The 18,508-nt window shown below is 46.1% G+C and overlaps 2 protein-coding genes across 3 annotated transcripts; one reads left to right on the forward strand and one right to left on the reverse strand.

Annotated features, from left to right (window-relative positions):
• Positions 1-881: 881 nt before the first annotated feature.
• Positions 882-8,064, forward strand: DFFB (DNA fragmentation factor subunit beta). Its single transcript, XM_081017206.1, has 7 exons — positions 882-1,302; positions 1,910-2,036; positions 2,576-2,764; positions 3,322-3,401; positions 3,953-4,123; positions 6,242-6,342; positions 6,706-8,064. The coding sequence occupies exons 1-7, from the start codon at positions 1,195-1,197 to the stop codon at positions 6,923-6,925; spliced, it is 996 nt and encodes a 331-aa protein (XP_080873332.1). The 5' UTR covers positions 882-1,194; the 3' UTR covers positions 6,926-8,064.
• A 1,179-nt stretch (positions 8,065-9,243) lies between these two features.
• Positions 9,244-12,631, reverse strand: LOC308483388 (UPF0688 protein C1orf174 homolog). 2 transcript variants are annotated; one of them, XM_081017215.1, is made up of 3 exons: positions 12,460-12,631; positions 11,125-11,628; positions 9,244-9,960 (listed from the first exon to the last, which is right to left on the reverse strand). In XM_081017215.1, exons 1-3 carry the CDS (start codon positions 12,472-12,474, stop codon positions 9,850-9,852), a joined length of 630 nt encoding a protein of 209 aa, XP_080873341.1. In that variant the 5' UTR covers positions 12,475-12,631; the 3' UTR covers positions 9,244-9,849. The 2 variants fall into 2 exon arrangements, with proteins under 2 accessions (XP_080873341.1, XP_080873340.1); XM_081017214.1 differs by lacking the exon at positions 12,460-12,631 and adding an exon at positions 12,336-12,457.
• Between the last annotated feature and the right edge of the window lie 5,877 nt (positions 12,632-18,508).

Consider the following 18,508-nt stretch of genomic DNA (forward strand, 5'->3'; position numbering starts at 1 on the left):
AATAATAATAATAATAATAATAATAATAATAATTTTTATTTATACCCCGCCCTCCCCAGCCAAGGCCGGGCTCAGAGCGGCTTACAAGCAATAATAAAAACAAGTTAAATGATTACAACTTAAAAACAAAATTAAAATACAACATTAAAATATTGAAACAATATTAAAATAGAAACCAACTATCGATATCAAATTCATAGGGACCTGAGTTATTAGCTGTCTGCTCTTAAACCTGCTCATTTTTTTTACATGTTTCTCAAGCAGCAGCAATGATATTCTTTGAGACATTTTAAGTGCAAAGCATGTTCTCTAGTGCTTTGGTATGGGTGTTCGTTGTCCACATAGGAACAACAAAAAAAGAGCCAGCTGGATCAAGCCAGTGGCCCCTCTTGTCCAGCACTTGTCTTCACAGGGGCCAACTCCCATCTGATGTTGACACTTGACCTTTATAGCAGCCCCCCCCCCCGCCGCTTTGCCCTCTAGGGATGAATGATACTCATACACTGGACATTCAAAGCATTACTTCTCAGGTTGATCTAACTCACAGGGTTGTTGTGTGAACAAAAAAAATAATGTAGTGATGATGAGGGACCTACAATAAATATTTTCTGACTTTGGGATGAAGCAATTCATAAGAAGCATCCATAACTCAGCCCGCGCATTGCATTTAAAAGGTCCGAGAAAGTATACTTGGCAGTACGACTCTACTGTTTTATATCTCTATGACCAGCTGGGGGCGGAGCCTTTGATCATGCCCAAAATACATTTCTACGCATGCGTTGAAGGACTGCACCACTCCCTAAGCTAACATGGCGAAAGCTTGCTGCAAAGGGGTGAGCATGCGCATTGGGAATGATCAAGCCTGGCCGTTTTTATTGAGGCGGGAAAGACCCTTTTGCGCATGCGGCTTAAAGAAAACGAATAAAACAGATTTGCCAGTTTAAATAAGGAAGTACTGTATTCGGTGCTAAGGTAGCATTGTCCTCAAAGTAGCCAATTAATCATTTCCTTAAACCTTTTCTTATCGGTCGCGGATCGATGTTGACCAATAAAAATAATCTATTCCTTTAAGGGAGGACAGAGGCGGGTCCTAACGCTTGACAAGCACTTCTGTCGACTAATCAGAGCCCTACTCCTTTCGGGGCCGAGACCCGGAAGCTAGGCTCTGTGGGTTCGAGCCCCGCCTGCGGCGCGATGGCACCCAAAGCGTTCAAAATCCGTAGCCTCGGCAGCGATCGGAAATTCGGAGTGGCGGCAAGAAGCCTGAAGGAGTTGCTCTCCAAGTCCTGCGCCTTCCTGCAGGTGCAGTTGAGGTGGTTGGGTATGCATCGGGCTTTAGGACCGCCGCGGAAATCAAGTGCAAGCAGCGGCCCCTGCTGGAGCCGCTGAGGAACTGCAGGTGCTCAAGTTGCTTGTTAATAGAATCACAGAACTGGAGTTGGAAGGGAATCCCAGGGGCATATAGAACTCCCTTCTTTAATCCAGGAAAGCGGGGTAGTGTTCCCCAAACTTGAGTCTCCACGGTTTTTGGACTACAACTCCCATCATCCCTAGCTAGCAGGACCTGTGGTCAGGGATGATGGGAATTGTAGTCCAAAAAAAGCCAGGGGCCAAGTTTGGGGAACACTGGTTTAGAGCAAGCAAACTGATTTAGGGTGGCATCTGAACAAAACCCCAGTGCTCTGGCTAGGATGAGGCCACCTCCTTGCGGAAGCTAAGCAGGTTGGGGACTGAGGACTGGATGGGAGTCCACATACACACCACCTTGGGTTCTATGGCGGAAGAAAGGTGGGACATAAATGTAAGAAAAGAATAAAAGTTGGTCTGGGGAGAGGGCTGGCGGGGGAATCTTCCTGTGTCTTGTGACGGCTGCCCTGACTCCATGTGCCTTGTGTCACCTTCCCAACAGCTCCCTTACACTGACTGCCGGCTGTGCTTATATGAGGACGGCACAGAGGTGACGGAAGGGTATTTTCAGCATATTCCAGATCATTCGGAACTCATCTTGCTACCCCCAGGAGAGAGCTGGCATGGCTGTGAGTAGGACAGGGAGTTTTGTTCTATTCCTCCGCCTGAAAACATCCACCGTCCTCATGCATTTTGAGTGTATGCACATAACCCAGCCAACAAATATCACATAGCGTTGTATGAAATTAATAAATTATGAAATAATATTGTTAACTGGGAAATTTCCGTTGTTGGTGAGCATGCATATTTTAAGGGTCACATCAAACACGCTGACTTTTGTACAAAGCAGAAATTTTCTCTATCTTCCCTTCCTTTCATGAATTACTGTAATTGGTCGCACCACAAATATAACCATGTTGACTCAGATAAATCCAGGTTTGATGCATTCAGATTAGTCAGATATTGCAAATGCTTTGAATGCTTGAGAGCTTTTTGAAAATGTTAAGCGTTTCATTATTGCTGTTAATGCTGATTAAAAATTAATACTAATTACTGATTATTTTCACTACCATTAATAATAATGTAAAATATTATCTTGATTAAAGCAGGTACAAGCAACCCCGAATAATTTTGCACACACCCTCCCCCCACTCTAACAACCTTGCAGATGTGAGCGAGATCCAGCGGTTTCTTGATGCCTTTTCTAGCCGAACGGATGATGTTATTCGCGCAGCTCAGGGGCTGCTCTCTGACGAGGAAGCCCCCAAGAGACGGAAGCTGCTGGCTGACCTCATTCAGACTCTCAGTGAAAATATTTCAGGGGAAAGCAGAGAGGAAGATGGGAGATGGTTCGAAGGTGAGCTCTGCCTCGGTGCCGACACGCCCCTTAAGGAGGGTTGTATTTTTCTTCTTATTCTTTGCTAAACATTACACTTTTCATATAATCACAGAGTTGGGAGGCACCCCCAAGGGTCATCTAGCTCAGCCCCCTGCCATGCAAGAATCACAGCTAAAGAATCCCTGACAGATGGCCACCCAACCTCTCTTTAAAAACCTCCAAGGAAGGAGAGTCTACTACCTTGCAAGGGAGTCAATGTTTCATTTTGGGTGCGTCCAAAGCCCCTTGGAAGAGGAAGCCCAACACAAAGCATTGATTCCTGCACACCTCTCAAATCTCAGCTCATGCAGAGATAGTGACATGATCTTGAGCCAAAGGCCTGAAATACTCAGGCCTGAAATACATAATCTGGGACTCTAACCACTACACCACACTGCCTGTACAGGGTAAGATCAAATAGGGGTTCTTCGCCCCACACCTTGGGTATTAAAAAGGCTTCAGAACTGCTTTCAGAAGAAGGGCCTGTTTTATAGATGCAGGTAGAAGGTTAATGGGGTTTCCCCCCTCTCTCCTAGGGGTTGACTCTCGCTTTAAGACGAAGTCCAGTTACATGCGCTACAGCTGTGAGAGCAGGATCCGAGGTTACATGAAAGAGGTAATGTATGTTTGATGCAGCCCATAGTTCACCTTTTAGATGCATCAGTTATCACAGGGAGGGCCATATGGAAGCAGTTAGTAAAAGTTTTAAAGGTCATATTTAAACAGTATTATAATGATTATAAATGGGAAGTAGCTGGGGAGTTACACAGTAGGGGACCCTACTGGACACAGGACTGTCCGATTACACACACAAATATTTAAAATCACAAGTCTGAGGGGGTCTTATATGGCACAAAAAACATTTTTTGAAGATTTTGGGGGCAGAGGGGCTAGCTACCCATCTTACATTTTCATCTACATTTTTCTTTTAGTTAGTGGATTCCACTCAAGCTTAGTTGTACTCAGAGCAGCCTCAGTGTAGTGAATGAACATGACTAAACTGGACCCATTCATTTCAATGGGTCACCTCAGAGTAAAACTTAGTTGAATACCACCCAGTGCATTTGTGAACCACCTTGAAGATCCATTCAGCCAAAACATAGCGTAGGAATCCTCAAATACATGAATATGCCACAGCTTTGTTTGTTTGTTTTGTTTTAAACAAAGGTCAGCAACTACGCTTCCGCACTCCACCCGGCCGTCCAAGCTAAATTCAAAGAGATTGCGGAAGAGATGCTGTTGAAATTAAAGTCAGAGAGGTACAATGGCTGTTATTTTGACAGGAGAGAAGACAAGAAGGTCTGTCTTTGCACACCAGAAGGCTGGTTCTCTTGTCAAGTAAGTTTCAAACTAGTTTCTGGTGCTGCAAAACTGTGTGTCCGTACCCGGTTGTCTTAAAAAAAAAAGAAAAAAAAAAGGGTTCTAACAGATACAGGGCAGGGATGGGGAACACTTTCCAGGCAGAGGGCCACACTCCCTCCTAAGTTACCTTCGGGGGCCCGTATACTAGTAGGCCAGACTTCCCCCTTCCCCCTCCATCCAGGCAAGCAAGAGGCCTTATCACAGTTCAAGGACACAGTTCAGCCAGACAAAAACACCCAAGGAAGGTGCAGAGCAGGACTCGAGGGGTGTTGCCTAGGCAGAAATCAGGGGGCCAGATGGAGAGGCTTGGAGGGCCACATGTTCTCCACTCCAATATAGAGTTCCAAACCAACCAAGAAAAACACTGGCCACCTTGATAAATTAACAGGAAGGATTCGAGGCCTACGAGACCACAGATTCACTGAAGACTGGAGTAAATTTGTAGACTATTCGAAAAGTATACGCGATGAACAAATAACGTTTGTAGGTTTGCAAGAGGCTCTGTGGAAATAAAATATTAGAAATATTGTAAAAAAAGGGAATAAGAGGGAGGCGGCTTTTAATAAAAGGCAATATTAAATTAAGAAATGCGGAAGAAGGATTAAAACGGAGGATTTGCAGAAGAGCTGAGGGAAGTCCAAAAAAATGTATTTGTGAAAAACTTTGTTATGTGTTTTTATATTTTTGTATTGTAAAATGAATAAAAATATTTTTTTTTTAAAAAAAGAAAAACACTGGCCACCAACAGCCAGGGGTTCTGACCTCTGGGCCAGCTGCCTAGACTTCTGATAAGGTCAGCAGATTCACCTGCATGTTCAAGCCATACCCCTTAAGGACCCCTTTTCCCAGGTTCTGGTGGGCTTCAGACCCCTATGTCTGAGGGAAATGAGGTCCTAATTCTTTGGAGTCCAAGGCAGGGACAGGCAAGGATTATGTTTCAGAAGCAGCAACTGAAACAGTTCAGAAGAGTGGGAAGGGAATCCACTGCGGGCAAGAGGTGAACCTCCGACGGCAGCAGCGTGAGTAGGACAGAGATGGAGACAGAGCAGGCGCTATCCTTGGCAAGATTCTCTCTTCAGCCTCTGATTGAAACCTGGCCTCCGAGCTTCCCTTTGTAGGGCTGGGCAGAGCTGGATAGGCCCTTGCAGTGTCCCAACTGGCTTAGTTCTCAGTTGCATTCCTTAGAGCAAAGGTTTAAAACTTTTTGAGTCCACGTCTCCCTTGACCACCGACATTCTTTCTGCGGCAACCCTGTGGGGGCTCAGAAGCCCAGTTATGTCTCCCCTTGCCTGCAGAGCTGGCAGCCTCTCACCCTTTTTCAAACACCCTCCCTTGTGGAACATCCCCTCAGCCTCCTTTTCTCTCCCCTCTTCTTGGGAGTCCTCCGGGCAGCTGCTGCCACTGTGCCTGGTCTCCTAGCTGTCCCCTCAAAGAGAGGTACCTCCTCACACTGCCCTGGGACTTGTCTGTCCATTCCCAACAGCAAGGGCTGGCGGATTGGCTGGGTGGGCTCCCTCACCTGCTTGCTTGCTTGCTCCAAGGCCCCAGAGGCACTATTCACCTTGTAGCCAGGACTGCAACAAGCAGCTGTGCAAACCTTTGGGAGGCAAAGATGTGAGAGGGAATCAGGAGGGAGGGAAGAGGGTCAGAAGCCAGTGTTACCTGTGGCACCCCTGAGCATCATTCAAGGCACCCCAGGGTGCCACAGCACAGTGATTGGAAACCACTGCCTTAGGGTTTAGGACTCGGGAGACCAGGGTTCAGATTCCTCCACTCGGCCTCAAAGCTTGCTGAGAGTTGATGCCTCTCAGCCTAACCTGCTTCACAAGGGCACAGGAGGGAGCTGTGATCCTCATTCCATGACACCCTGTCCCCTTGCAGAGATTTATTTAAACTTGTTTATTTTTATGTAAATTTATGTATTCCCTTTTCCCCATGAACTCTCAGCTTCGGTTTTTATTTGGTTTGATGTTTTTATTATGTTTTTAGATATGCTGTAAGCTGCCCAGAGTGGCTAGGGAAACCCAGCCAGATGGGCAGGGTATAAATAACAACATTACTGTATTATTATTTCATGCTGTCGTCTTTCCGCAGGGCCCTTTTGATGCAGAAAACTGCCCTAGCCAACACTCCATCAATCCGTATGGGAACAAAGAGAGCAGAGTCCTCTTTAGCACCTGGAACCTCGACCATGTGTAGGTACAAGTGCAATATCTGAACGGGCATTTCCTGCCGTTTTGGAAAGACAAAAGGCACCGGAAGGCAGACTGATTTCTTCCAATTTTGGGGTTGGACAACCTATTCCAGCTCAGGGGCTGTGTTGCTAAGCAGGCAGTCTTCTGGGGGCCACATTACAATGCTGGGTGGGGCAATGGATGTTACTTTAAAACGAACTTGAAAAGCAACAGCCCTGAGATTCAGGACTCAGAATTCTGCTATTTCCCCTGGGTTTGCACAGAATGTGCACTGCCTTGGGTCCCCAGGAAACATTTGCTTGTTTCCAAATTCTGAAAAAGGCTCTAAACATTAACATTCACAGGGCTTGCTTTCTGTTTCAGAATTGAGAAGAAGCGGACGGTCCTCCCGACGTTAGCAGAAGCTGTAAAGGGCCGAGACGGCAGGGAAGTGAACTGGGAATACTTCTACCAGCTGCTGTTTACCGTCCATAATCTGAAACTGGTGCACATTGCCTGCCACAAGAAAGCCTACCACAACCTCAGCTGTGACAAGAGCAAGATCTACCGAAAACGGAAAGGGGTCCACAAGATCCGGAAGTGACCCCCCCCCCCCATTTGCCAAGGGACTGACTTCTAAGTTGTGGGCTGATGTACCTTTTTCCTGAGCACTTGGGTGGGTGGTCTGGCCGATGAGCCTTTATTTTGTGGAGTCCCAATGCCTTCTGGCCCTTGACCTCAGTTGCACGTGGCTGTCTCCATCAGGAGGAAGGGCACACGTTTTTGAACTCCCGAATGCTGGCAACTCCATTTATTTCCCTGATGTGGGTGCCTATTGGCCAGGGCCCATGCGGTCACCCAAGTCAAACAATGGATTCTTCTCCACATCCTATGGGGATTTTGCAATGTTTAAATGGAAGGCTCATTGTTTACCTATATGAGTACTCGTGTGGCGGAAGTTCCACCATGCAAAGCATGGAGAAGCCCTAAATCAAGTAGTAGAAACAGAAAATGGCTTCACTGCCTTATGTTTTCTGTGCCATTTTCAGCCTGGCTTATCCTGCAGTACTGCAGAACGGAACATGAAAAATAAGAAACCAATCACATATGCTGGTATCCTTCATTTCAAGCCCAGAGCCTGTAAAGCCCTGATTTTATTTCTGTAGCATATCTAGCTCTCCTGTCTAGTAGAGTCCTAAGCAGGTCTGTTCAGAAACAAGTCCTATACATTTAGGACAACTGTATGCTCCCCCCATACCAACTCCCCCTTCTCACCAAGCCCTGTTACCTCTTCAGCTTCCAACACCTTCTCCTCCCAGTCTTCTCCTCATTGTTTTCCCACCAATCCCCTGTCTCTGAGCCTTCTTCCCTTTGGGGATTCCCCAGCTGGTTCTTCCTACCATTCCTCTGCATCCAACAAGTCCATGACACCAGGACCCAAGGAGTGTATCACATGCAAAATGTTGGTTGCTAGCCATGGAAATAGAAAGGAGGACAGGGATTAATGCAGTGAGCACTGTGATGTCACACAGACAACTATGGTTCTCTAAGCAGTGTGGGATAATGCTTAGAGCGACCGGGGTCAAAATCCCCACTTGGCCCCACTGGCTGACCTTGGGCCAGTCGCTGCCTCTCAGGCTAACCTACCTCACAAAGCTGTTGTGGAGATTAAATAAGGAGGGGCGGGAACCATGTACACCACCTCAAGCTCTTTGGAGAAGAATGTGGGCTATAAACACAGTACAGTGGTGCCCCGCAAGACGAATGCCTCGCAAGACGGAAAACCCGCTAGACGAAAGGGTTTTCCGTTTTCAATGCGCTTCGCAGGACGAATTTCCCTATGGGCTTGCTTCGCAAGACGAAAATGTCTTGCGAGTCTTGAGATTTTTTTCCCGCTTTCCCCCCCTTTTTCTAAGCCGCTAAGCCTTTAATAGCCTTTTAGCAGCTAATCTGCTAATCCGCTAAGCCTTTAATAGCCGCTAAACCGCTAATAGCGCTAATCCACTAAGCGGGTTGCTTCGCAAGACGAAAAAACCGCTAGACGAAGATACTCGCGGAACGGATTAATTTCGTCTTGCGAGGCACCACTGTAAATAAAATACCCCCCAATTACTTTCGGGGGGGGGGGGCGTGCAGGAAACAGAGGTGGTTTCCTTTCAATTTGACTCTCTAAATCAGGGGAGGATACCCTAAAGCCCTCCAAATGTTGAGACTCCCGCTCCCAATTTAGCTTGTTTGTACAACCAATTGTCAAGTATGCTTTGAGTCCAGGAACATCTGGAGGGATGCAGGTTAGCCTAACTTACTATAAAGAGCTAGACAGATTAGTGGAGGAAAGGATTATCAGCTGTAATTAGCTAAGGCGACTAAGAGGAGCTAAACTGTGAGAATGCCTGGTTTCCAGATGCCCATTTGGAGGCACCTAACTTGCTGCTGTAAGACGTTTGTATAGAGCAGCCTTTCCTAGCCTGTTGCCCTCTAACTGTTGGACTACAACTCCCATCATCCCTGATCCCTTGCTGGGTGGTTACTGGGAATTTATAGAGCTCACAACATCTGGAAGGCTGGATTAGATGACACATCTATTATCCACCAGGGCTCTTCTACTATTTCTCAAAATCCTCTGCAACAGTCTAGGCTTCTGTGGCAGATCAACTGGGGTAGAAGCTTCCTTGAGGTAGAAAATTTGGTAACACCCCCCTCGCTGCCCCGCTTAGCCCTGTGGCTCCTCAATTTCTGCACCGCTCCTCCATGCTGTGTTTTCCTCCTGTGCAATAAAAATTAAATAAAATCCTGCCAACACAAATAACACTGTCATTTGGGAACTATCCGACAGTCTTCCGTTCATTAGGAGCAACAAAATCCAGAGAGCAGATTTCTCTTCTCTGGCATCAGCCGCTTTGCAACATGAACTAACACAACTTAAGGGCTCTATAAATCGTTTTTAATTAGTTCTCTACTAAGCTTCTGCCGTTCCAGGCCGCTGCCTCGCAACCTGGGTGATCAGCAGTGCAAGAAATACTGTAGGCAAAGTGGATCGTTACCTCTTTGGAAAAGGAGGCTGGAGGGGATAGTCATTCATACTGGGGCTAGCATCTCTCACTGTGCCTGAGAGATCCTGCAAACCCTCCTCCCAAGCTTGCTGGTGCGACCCCTGAGGTCTAAGCGCCTGCAGGAAGTTGCCAAGTGACCCCACAACTCCTACCTTCCAAGCTTGCATTCTTACAGGAATCAAGATACTGACTTGTTTCCCACACACATGCTGCTTCTGGGAACTGTTTGCTCTTCTCCCCTTCTGGGAGTCAGGAGTTGTTCGTAACAAGTGCTGTCAAACTTTCTGCTGACTTTCTGCCTTTGCCTCACACGCAGTCTGTGACGTTGCCTCCAACATCTGAACTGGGAGGGTTAACTTTTTCAAAAAAGAAGATGCACTTCTCTAGAAGATGCAACAATGGTGGCGAGATGCACATTTGCGTCAGGGAAAAAGAAATGGCAGCTACTGAAGGTGACCGGGTCAGTGCTCGGTGCTCAAGCGACTTCTTCCTTTTCATCGTCATCATCGTCCTTGGCTATGAAGTGTCCCTTTCTCAGCTCTCGCCTGCTGGCAGACACCCGGGAGAGAGGATGGGCTGGGAGGTCCTAGGAAAGGAACAAGCCAAGAGCAGACTTAATGCATGGGCCAAGGTTGCTTCAGACAGACCACTCGGGGCCCTGTGTGACTCCAGCTCCCATCAGCCTCAGCCAGCATGGGATCATGGGAACTGTAGTCCAACAGTATCAGGAAGGTACCATGTTATTCCTAGAATGCATGAACATCCAGGACAACAGATTAGACATGTAAAGTTTCTGGAAATTGTGAAGCTGTGGAAAAGAACTGTTCCCCCTCCATTCTCCCCCTCCCTGGGAAATTTGGGGGGGGGGAGGGAATTGAAAAAAAAATATGCATTTTTTTAGCACCCTTAATGGATCAAAAGTCACTTTGTTACTTTAGGAACATAAAATGTCTTAAAATATATAAATTGGTTTGCCATTAAATTATCATGTTTGATATACTAAAAATGCAATTTATTCAGTCAATGATTACAAATTGAATTTACTTTTTAATTTCCTGAGAAAAATAAGTTAGAAATGGAGCTACAAGCTGCTGAACTGCAAAGAAACTCTTTGGCATCTCTTTCATTCTGCTGGTTTATGAGAACCAGGCAAATAAAAACAAAAACTTGATAAATCAACAACATTTATAGTAAAACAAGAAAACAATTATCTATTCTTGGTTGTATTCAGCTATGTCATAGTCATGAGTAGATCCACTGAAATTAATTAACCTAAGATAACCATTCAATGGAACTACTTTGAGTAGGACTAGCATTGAACACCACTTTATGTCTCCCTCAGCCCTTCAGTGTCAAACAGACATAAAACATTCATTTCCATCAAAAAAGGGAGCAGTTAAGTGAATGACAGGTGGGCAACCTCACCCATACTTAAAATTTAGCTCATGAGACTAGATCCTAATAAGGAGCCAAAAAGCTCCCCTACCCAAATTTATTAGTTGTCTCAGAAGTCCTACAAAGATATATATTTTGGGCACCCTTGAAATTATTAGCTGTGATGACTATGTGACTGTTTTTAAATGTTTTTATTTTTAAAAATTGTTTTTCTTTCTCTGGTTTCTTATGGGCAGAATATACATTTAATAAAATAATAATAAATAATAATAATAATACAAGAGCTTCCTAAATGAGTGGGATTTGGGTTGCAGCCATAACCCCAAGCTTCCTTCTGCTGACCCCCTTCCCCTACCTGCATAAACGCCACACTGCCAAAGAATCGGTCTACTGGCAGTGGCTGGTTGCTGTCCTCATTCAAGAAAATGCTGTTGTCCAACTTGAAGCCTTGACTCAGCACCTCTGGCTCCATCTCAGAGTCATCCGACAACCGAGCTCCACAGCTCTCCTCTTCCTCTTCTTCTTCCTCATTCTCTTCCTCCACATTCTGGACACGGGGCTGGAAGAGGGCTTTGCCATCCGTACCTGGCGCTGATGGCTTCACACAGAGGCCATCCTCTTCAGCCTCCAGCATCTCTTCAGCTATCTGAGGAACCTCCTTCCCTTCGCTTTGCAGCATCATCTTGAGGTGTGGAAACTTCACGCCTGAGGCGGCTTTATCGGCTGTCTCTTTTGGGAAGAGAAGGTGGCTGGTGCTCGCACAGAAATTGGCTCCTTGTATCTCCTGTTTGGCCAGGCTTTTCTTTTCACATTTTAGCTTCTTTGAAGGGCGTCTGTCAGTTGCTTTGCGTGAAGGACCCTGTTTGAACAACAACAAAAAAAAAGCCATAGAGACTCAAACCTCCACATCAAATTGATGATAAACAGAAAAACAAGTTTCAGTTAGCCCAGAACAGAGATAGGAAACTATTACTGAACTCTCAGGCTCAAATCTCACCCAACTCAGCAATGACCCAATTCTGACCCAGTCCCTCTCAGCCTCGTAGGGTTGTTGAGAGGATGAAAGGAGAATTCCATATGCCCCTCAGAGCAATTTGGAAGGAATGATGGGATATCAATGACAAAATAATTTTTTTCTTACTAACCATCATTTCTACACCAAGCTCTTACAAAGAAATCTAAGAATCTGCAAAGCAAATATAACAGATCTATCTATCCAAGTTAAGCCCATATGAAAATCCTGAAATCCTATTAGAATGGAGTGGTGGACAGAAAGAGACAGCGACACAATAATTGGACTTGGACGCCATAAGGCCTTGGTTCAAATCCCCCTTCAGCCATTGACACTAGTCTGGCTGATCTTGAGCCATTTTCTCTTGGTCAAGCCTACCTCACACGGGTGTTGTGAGAACCCTTCATTGGGGGAGGGGTCACCCATGTGATCACCTTGAGATATTTAGGGAAACGATGCAATAAGAACACATGAAACAAAACCTGTTTATTACTAACCCGGTGACCAATTCACACAAACACGAGACAATTATTTGCATAAATTAGCATACGCACAACGGGCAACCCTCTATGGTGAGGCATCCCTAACGGCCACCGCCAACCTGCAAATATTTAAATGTATCAATATATATTAGCATATGCAAATCAGGGTGGAGCAGAACCTCCACCTTCGACTCACACTCCCGGCCCGCATGGAGAAGAAGGTCTGTCCGCAACCAGGTCAGGTCCGCCAGGCACCATCACCAACTTCCGGCGGCACGCAGAGCTACTTCCGCAGCCTCCCCGCAGGGAAAACAGCCAACCAAGATCAATATTCGGGCTCCTTCAGAAGTCACGGCCGCCATTTTATTCTGTGCGCTACGTCACCCCGCCCCCCGGAAAGCGAGATCATCGCCATCTTTGTTTAGGGCAGCGTTGCTCAGAGACAAAAATCAAGCGTCTCCAGTCTCTCCTGTGTTTCACCCCAGTCAGAACTTATAGAGCTGACGTCTTACCCTCGCCGTCCGTCTTTCTTCTAGGAGTTTTAACGACGAGATCAGGACTTAGGAGGTCACACTGAGGAAAGAACGGACATCTTTCTCGAGGGCAACCGGGATGTCTGGTGACGATACACGAAACACAGAGCCACAAAAATTATAGAGAGATACGATCTGAATCTCACGTTTCAAAAAGACCCCTTTTCTAGACCGCTAGTGAGAAATCCTATGTTTTAGGCTAGGTCCCACATATAAAACAAGCGATCATAAATGTACGAGGCAAACACATACATAAGTATATAAACCACGTGTCTGAAATAGTACAGGAGAACAATCCTGGAGTCATTTTGACTCTCCCAAACCCTTTTGACTCTCGCAGTGACCTCAAATATTTCTCTGCAAGGAGGAAGGAAATGGGAAAGCCTCTCCATTGTCTTTTGCTTACCTGTCTTAAGGGCATATGTGTGTATGAATAGGGTGAGCCTGTGACCTGGATTCAGGAACTAAAGTATTTACCATCACAAAAGAATGGGCTGCCCGGGTAATGCAATCAGTCACTATTATCAGGTATTCTGGCAGAGAGGATTTCTGCTGTAGACTGCCCCTTCTGTGATGTATGTATGATATATTGGGGGGTGGCCTCTAAGCTTACAGGGTGGCAATTTCGAAGAGTCTATACGAGGGCTTGTACGCCATTGTTCTGGTAATCCTCCTCTCTCCTGGGTGTGTAGTGAGTGAGGACCCTGTTGCAACAGTTTTAATAAAGATCAGGCTTACTAGCTGCCTTGCTTCTCAGTATTCTTTGGTTGGCCTCTGTTATTTTCTCCTTCCAATAGGGAACCTACCTAAGGACTCTATACGGGCTCTTGGATACCCAACAAGGGAAAAGGAGCAGTTTTTTTTCTTGATAACAGGTGGGATGAAGCAGCAGGTGCCCTCTCCTTCCAGAACAAAAAATAATCGCAGAGCATCTGCTGGCATGCAGAAGGTCCTAGGTTATCCCCAAAGGCATCTTCGGTTAGGGCTGGGAGAGAACCCTTCCTGAAACCCTGGAGAACTGCTGCCGTCCAGTGTAGGCAATACTGAGCTAGACAGGGCAATGATCTGACTCAGTATAAGAAGTCACAAATGCCTGGTTCTTCCCTGTACTTGTTTAGCACTTCCGTTTCCATGTTTTCTCAGCAATGGATATTTGTTGCTATTCTGCTATTTGCTGTCCACCCAGTTGGCATACTGCCTCTCCCTCTTTTTTTGCAGGGGACCATATTCTGGAATTAAAATGATCCAATTGTTCTGCATGAACAACTGCTCCCTGGTTACATAGGTTAAATATCTCGTGTAACTAAGGAGAGCATATGGAAAGGAGAAAAGGCTCCTGTGTCTTCAGCTTGGAAGAGGGAATATTGGCAGGGGACCTTCTCATGTCACAGTGCTGTAGGGAGGTAGCTGCATCTGTGGAAATTCTTCCTCCAGCTTTTAAACACACAATAGCCTTTGCTGGCCTCATTTGCAACTTGCTACTCTCCACAGTGGGTGGCGCTGTGGGTTAAACCACAGAGCCTAGGACTTGCTGATCAGAAGGTCTGCGTTTCGAATAGCCGCAACGGGTGAGCTCCCGTTTCTCAGTCCCTGCTCCTGCCAACCTAGCAGTTCGAAAGCACGTCAAAGTGCAAGTAGATAAATAGGTGCTGCTCCGGCAAGAAGGTAAATGGTGTTTCCGTGCGTTGCTCTGGTTTGCCAGAAGCGGCTTAGTCATGCTGGCCACATGACCCGGAAGCTGTACGCCAGCTCCCTTGGCCAATAAAGAGAGATGAGCACCACAACCCCAGAGTCGGTCACGACTGGACCTAATGGACAGGGGTCCCTTTCCCTTTACCCTCCACAGTTAATACCAAGCCTAAGAAGAAAGGAAAAACAAATGAAAACATAAAGCTGCTTTTTAAAAAAACAACAACAAAAAACCTGAGTTAGGCCATTGGCTCAGCAAACCCAGTTTTGTTCACTCTGACTGGCAGACAGAGTTCAAGGACAGACAGACAGTCTAGTTAGGCAAAAACATTCAAGTAGGCCAGTTTGGAAATATCAATATTGTGCAGGTTAAAGAGACTGGATGCATAAAACCTCACCCCTTTTGGAAATAAACATTGTCCAGACCCATAAAAATATTTAAACTTTTACACGCAGAACTTTCTTGAAAAACCGCAAGCATCAAGTAAAGGGACCCCTGACCATTAGGTCCAGTCGTGGCCGACTCTGGGGTTGCGGCGCTCATCTCGCTTTACTGGCCGAGGGAGCCGGCGTACAGCTTCCGGGTCATGTGGCCAGCATGACTAAGCTGCTTCTGGTGAACCAGAGCAGCGCACGGAAACGCCGTTTACCTTCCCGCCGGAGCGGTACCTATTTATCTACTTGCACTTTGACGTGCTTTCGAACTGCTAGGTTGGCAGGAGGAGGGACCAAGCAATGGGAGCTCACCCTGTCACAGGGATTCGAACCGCCGACCTTCGGATCGGCAAGTTCTAGGCTCTGTGGTTTAACCCACAGCGCCACCCGCGTCGCCACTGCGCTGTCCAGCACAGGCTCAGCATAATAGAATGGGTAATATTTTTTATGTTTTTATATATGTTGGAACCTGCCAAAAGTGGCTGGGGCAATCCAGTCAGATGGGCAGTGTACAAATAATAAAATTGTTGTTGTTGTTAAATATGAAATAATCCAAACAGACCTATAAGAAAAGGTCTCTCTCTTTTTAGCATCCATTTTGCCTGGAGCTGTTTTCCTGGAGAGCTTCATTTACACCTTCACAAAGTTTCAGAGAAACCAAAGAACTAGCCACGACCCTTCGAACATGGTGAATTTGTAACATGCAGGAAACTGCTGTCAGGGGGAAAACACACACCATGTTAGCAATACTCTCTTAGCCATTCTCATTTCAGTGTGAGTTAAACCAATTATACTTAACAGGCCATGGAGCAGGGCTTTGGAAAAGGGGTTGAGAAAGCTCTGGGCTGGATATTTCCCAACGTGTATTCTAAACAAAGCTTCTTCAAATGGAACAAGAAAATGTGCCTCCAATTTGGCTCTCTGAAGTTTCAGAAACAGCAATTTGAGTACAGTAATTTAAGAACATGGTGTGTGTGTTTGTGTATCTCTAACCTGAAAATCCCCCAGTGTTTTCCAAACTCTCAGCCACTTGGTGGCAACCTTAGCCAGGGAATGATGTAGTTCCAATTGATAAAAAACGGCAGTGAGTCAAATTTCCGTACCTGCCTCTGTCTAGGCAGGACCCCTCCCAATTCAGGAAAAGCCTGTGTCTAGTTTTGGCCAAACTAGGTCAGCTTGTGGATATTTTGTAGTCATGAGTGGCTTGCAGGATGGATTGCACAAGGTGTTTGTCAGATCCCAAAGGTCCCAGAATTAGGATTAATGAAGGCGTGACACCCAGATGTCTGTGATCAGTGCTCCCTTCTGGTTTTATTTAAAAAACATTTTATTTTATTTTTATTTTATTTTTTTAATAATTTTTTATTAAGGTTTTAAACAAAGAAAAAAGAAAAACAACACACACAAAAAACAATACAAAACTCAACAATAAAAACACAAAACATAACAATTAAAAACAAACTCTCTTTTCCATTTCCAGTTTTAAATTACTTATTTTCTGGACTTCCTCATACCTCCCTCTTTTGTATTCCAATCCACATTATTTGTCCAGCAGTTTCTTTTCCACTTTTTTAAAAAACATTTTAAATAATAATGGGTATAGCCTGCAAAGCTTTACTCAGAGAGGACCCATTGGAATGAATGGACCTACATTAGTCATGTCTGTTAATTTCAATAGGTCTGCTCTGAAAAGGGCTAACAACCTAAGAAGAGCTTGCTCGATCGGGCCAAAAGAGGGCTCATGTTGTCCAGCATCCTTTTCTCACAGTGGCCATCCAGATGTCCCAGAGAGAAACCAGCAAGGGCACTCTCTCCTCCTGTGGTTTCCAGCAGCTGGCATGCAGAGAAGCATTGCTGCCTCCAACAGTGGAGGCTGAGCATGGCCATCATGGCCAATAGCCGTGGATAGATAGTATTCTCCTTAATGGATTTGTCCAACTCTCTTCTAGAGCCATCTAAATTGGGGGCCATCACTGCCTCCTGTGACAGCGAATTCCATAGTTTACCTATGTGCTTGTGGGAATGAGTATTTTCTCGTATTCACCCTGAATTGTTCAACATTCAGCTTCAGTTGGATGGCCCCAAATTCTGGTTGTAAGAGAGAGGGACAGAAACTTTCTCTATCCTCTTTATCCCCATGCATAGCTAAATAAGCTTCTATCACATCACCTCTTAATCTCCTCTAAGAATTCCCAAACACTGCAACCTTTCATAGGGGAGTCATACATTTGATCTGGGAACACACCCAGTTTGTCATCCTGGAGAGCCATGGCTGCAAGTTCATCCAATAGTGAACTAGATGGACTAACAGTTGACTCATCATAAGGCAACTTCTTCTGCTCCTGAGTACATCCCTGTAGGCCAGAGGTTTTCGACCAGTGGGTGTCTTGAATGATGGTCAGGGTGCCATGGGCAACACTGGCCTCTGTCCCTATTTCTCTCCCCCCCCCGGATGGCGTCTCGCATCTCTGCTTCCCAAAGGCTTGCACAGCTGTTTATTGCAGCAGCCCTGACTATAGGCTCCGCAGGTGAATGGTGCCTTTGACAGGCACCTCTCTTCGGGGCGAGGGAGGAGAGACCAGAGATGGCAGCAGCAGCTGCCTGGAGGACTCCCAAGGAGAAGGGAGAGGAGAGGAGGCTGAGGGAACACTCCACAAATGAGAGCGTTTGAAAAAGGGTGAGAGGCTGCCAGCTCTGCAGGCAAGGGGAGACATAGCTGGGCTCCTGAGCCCCACAGCGGTGCTGCAGAAAGAATGTAGTTGGTCAAGGGAGCTGTGGACTCAAAAAGGTTGAAAACCTCTGCTGTAGGCCAAATAACAGCTCCACAGTGGGTGGGAGTGGGTTAAGAAGGGGGGAGGGAGATTTCACTCCTGTTCCCGCAGCACCGTCATCTTGAGTTGACCTCCCACCAACTGCTTTCGGTTTCTTATCTTATTTTTAAACACGGGAGATTCAATCAATGATGTCATGACGTTACCTCTAGCATGGCCCTCAAGAGACGTCTTGATGCAGCAGGGTTTAAAATAGTTTCCATTATCTTCTAATTACGGGAGTATAAAAGGCAGCAATTGTGTGTTGTGGGAGCGTGCTGTACCAGGATGAGGAAGCCTGCACCCCAGTTGAAATGGAAAAGAAGAATGCGTGCAGCCCTAAAATCTCTGTGAGGTGAGAGACTCCAGGGGTCGCAGGTTTGGTTTTCTTAGAATGAAGGTCAGTGGAGACTGTGGTGTCTTTAGTGTATATGGTTTTATTTACACATCTGCACAACCTGAGCATAAGTTGGCGGGGCTCGCAGCAGTAGCGCACCATCAGATCTTCTCTGTTAGCCGCAGCTTTGGATCCAGCACGAAGCAAGCATGTTTAAGGTGTCTCCAGCTTCCAGCCTGCTTGCAGCTCAGCTGACACCCCGCCCCCTCTCTTTGGTTATGCAAATCACGGTGCTTGACTACTCAGGCACCATTGCCTCAACAAGGGGACTGGTTTGGCAAGCTTGCTCTCATGCCTTCTACCCCAACAGATCCTTGATCCCAAGAATCGGAAGGCACTTGGCATCATCCAGACTAGCCCCCAACAAACTCACAGCAATAC

This window comes from Podarcis pityusensis (genome assembly GCF_964106645.2).
Source record: "Podarcis pityusensis genome assembly, chromosome: 8".
NCBI lineage: Eukaryota > Metazoa > Chordata > Lepidosauria > Squamata > Lacertidae > Podarcis > Podarcis pityusensis.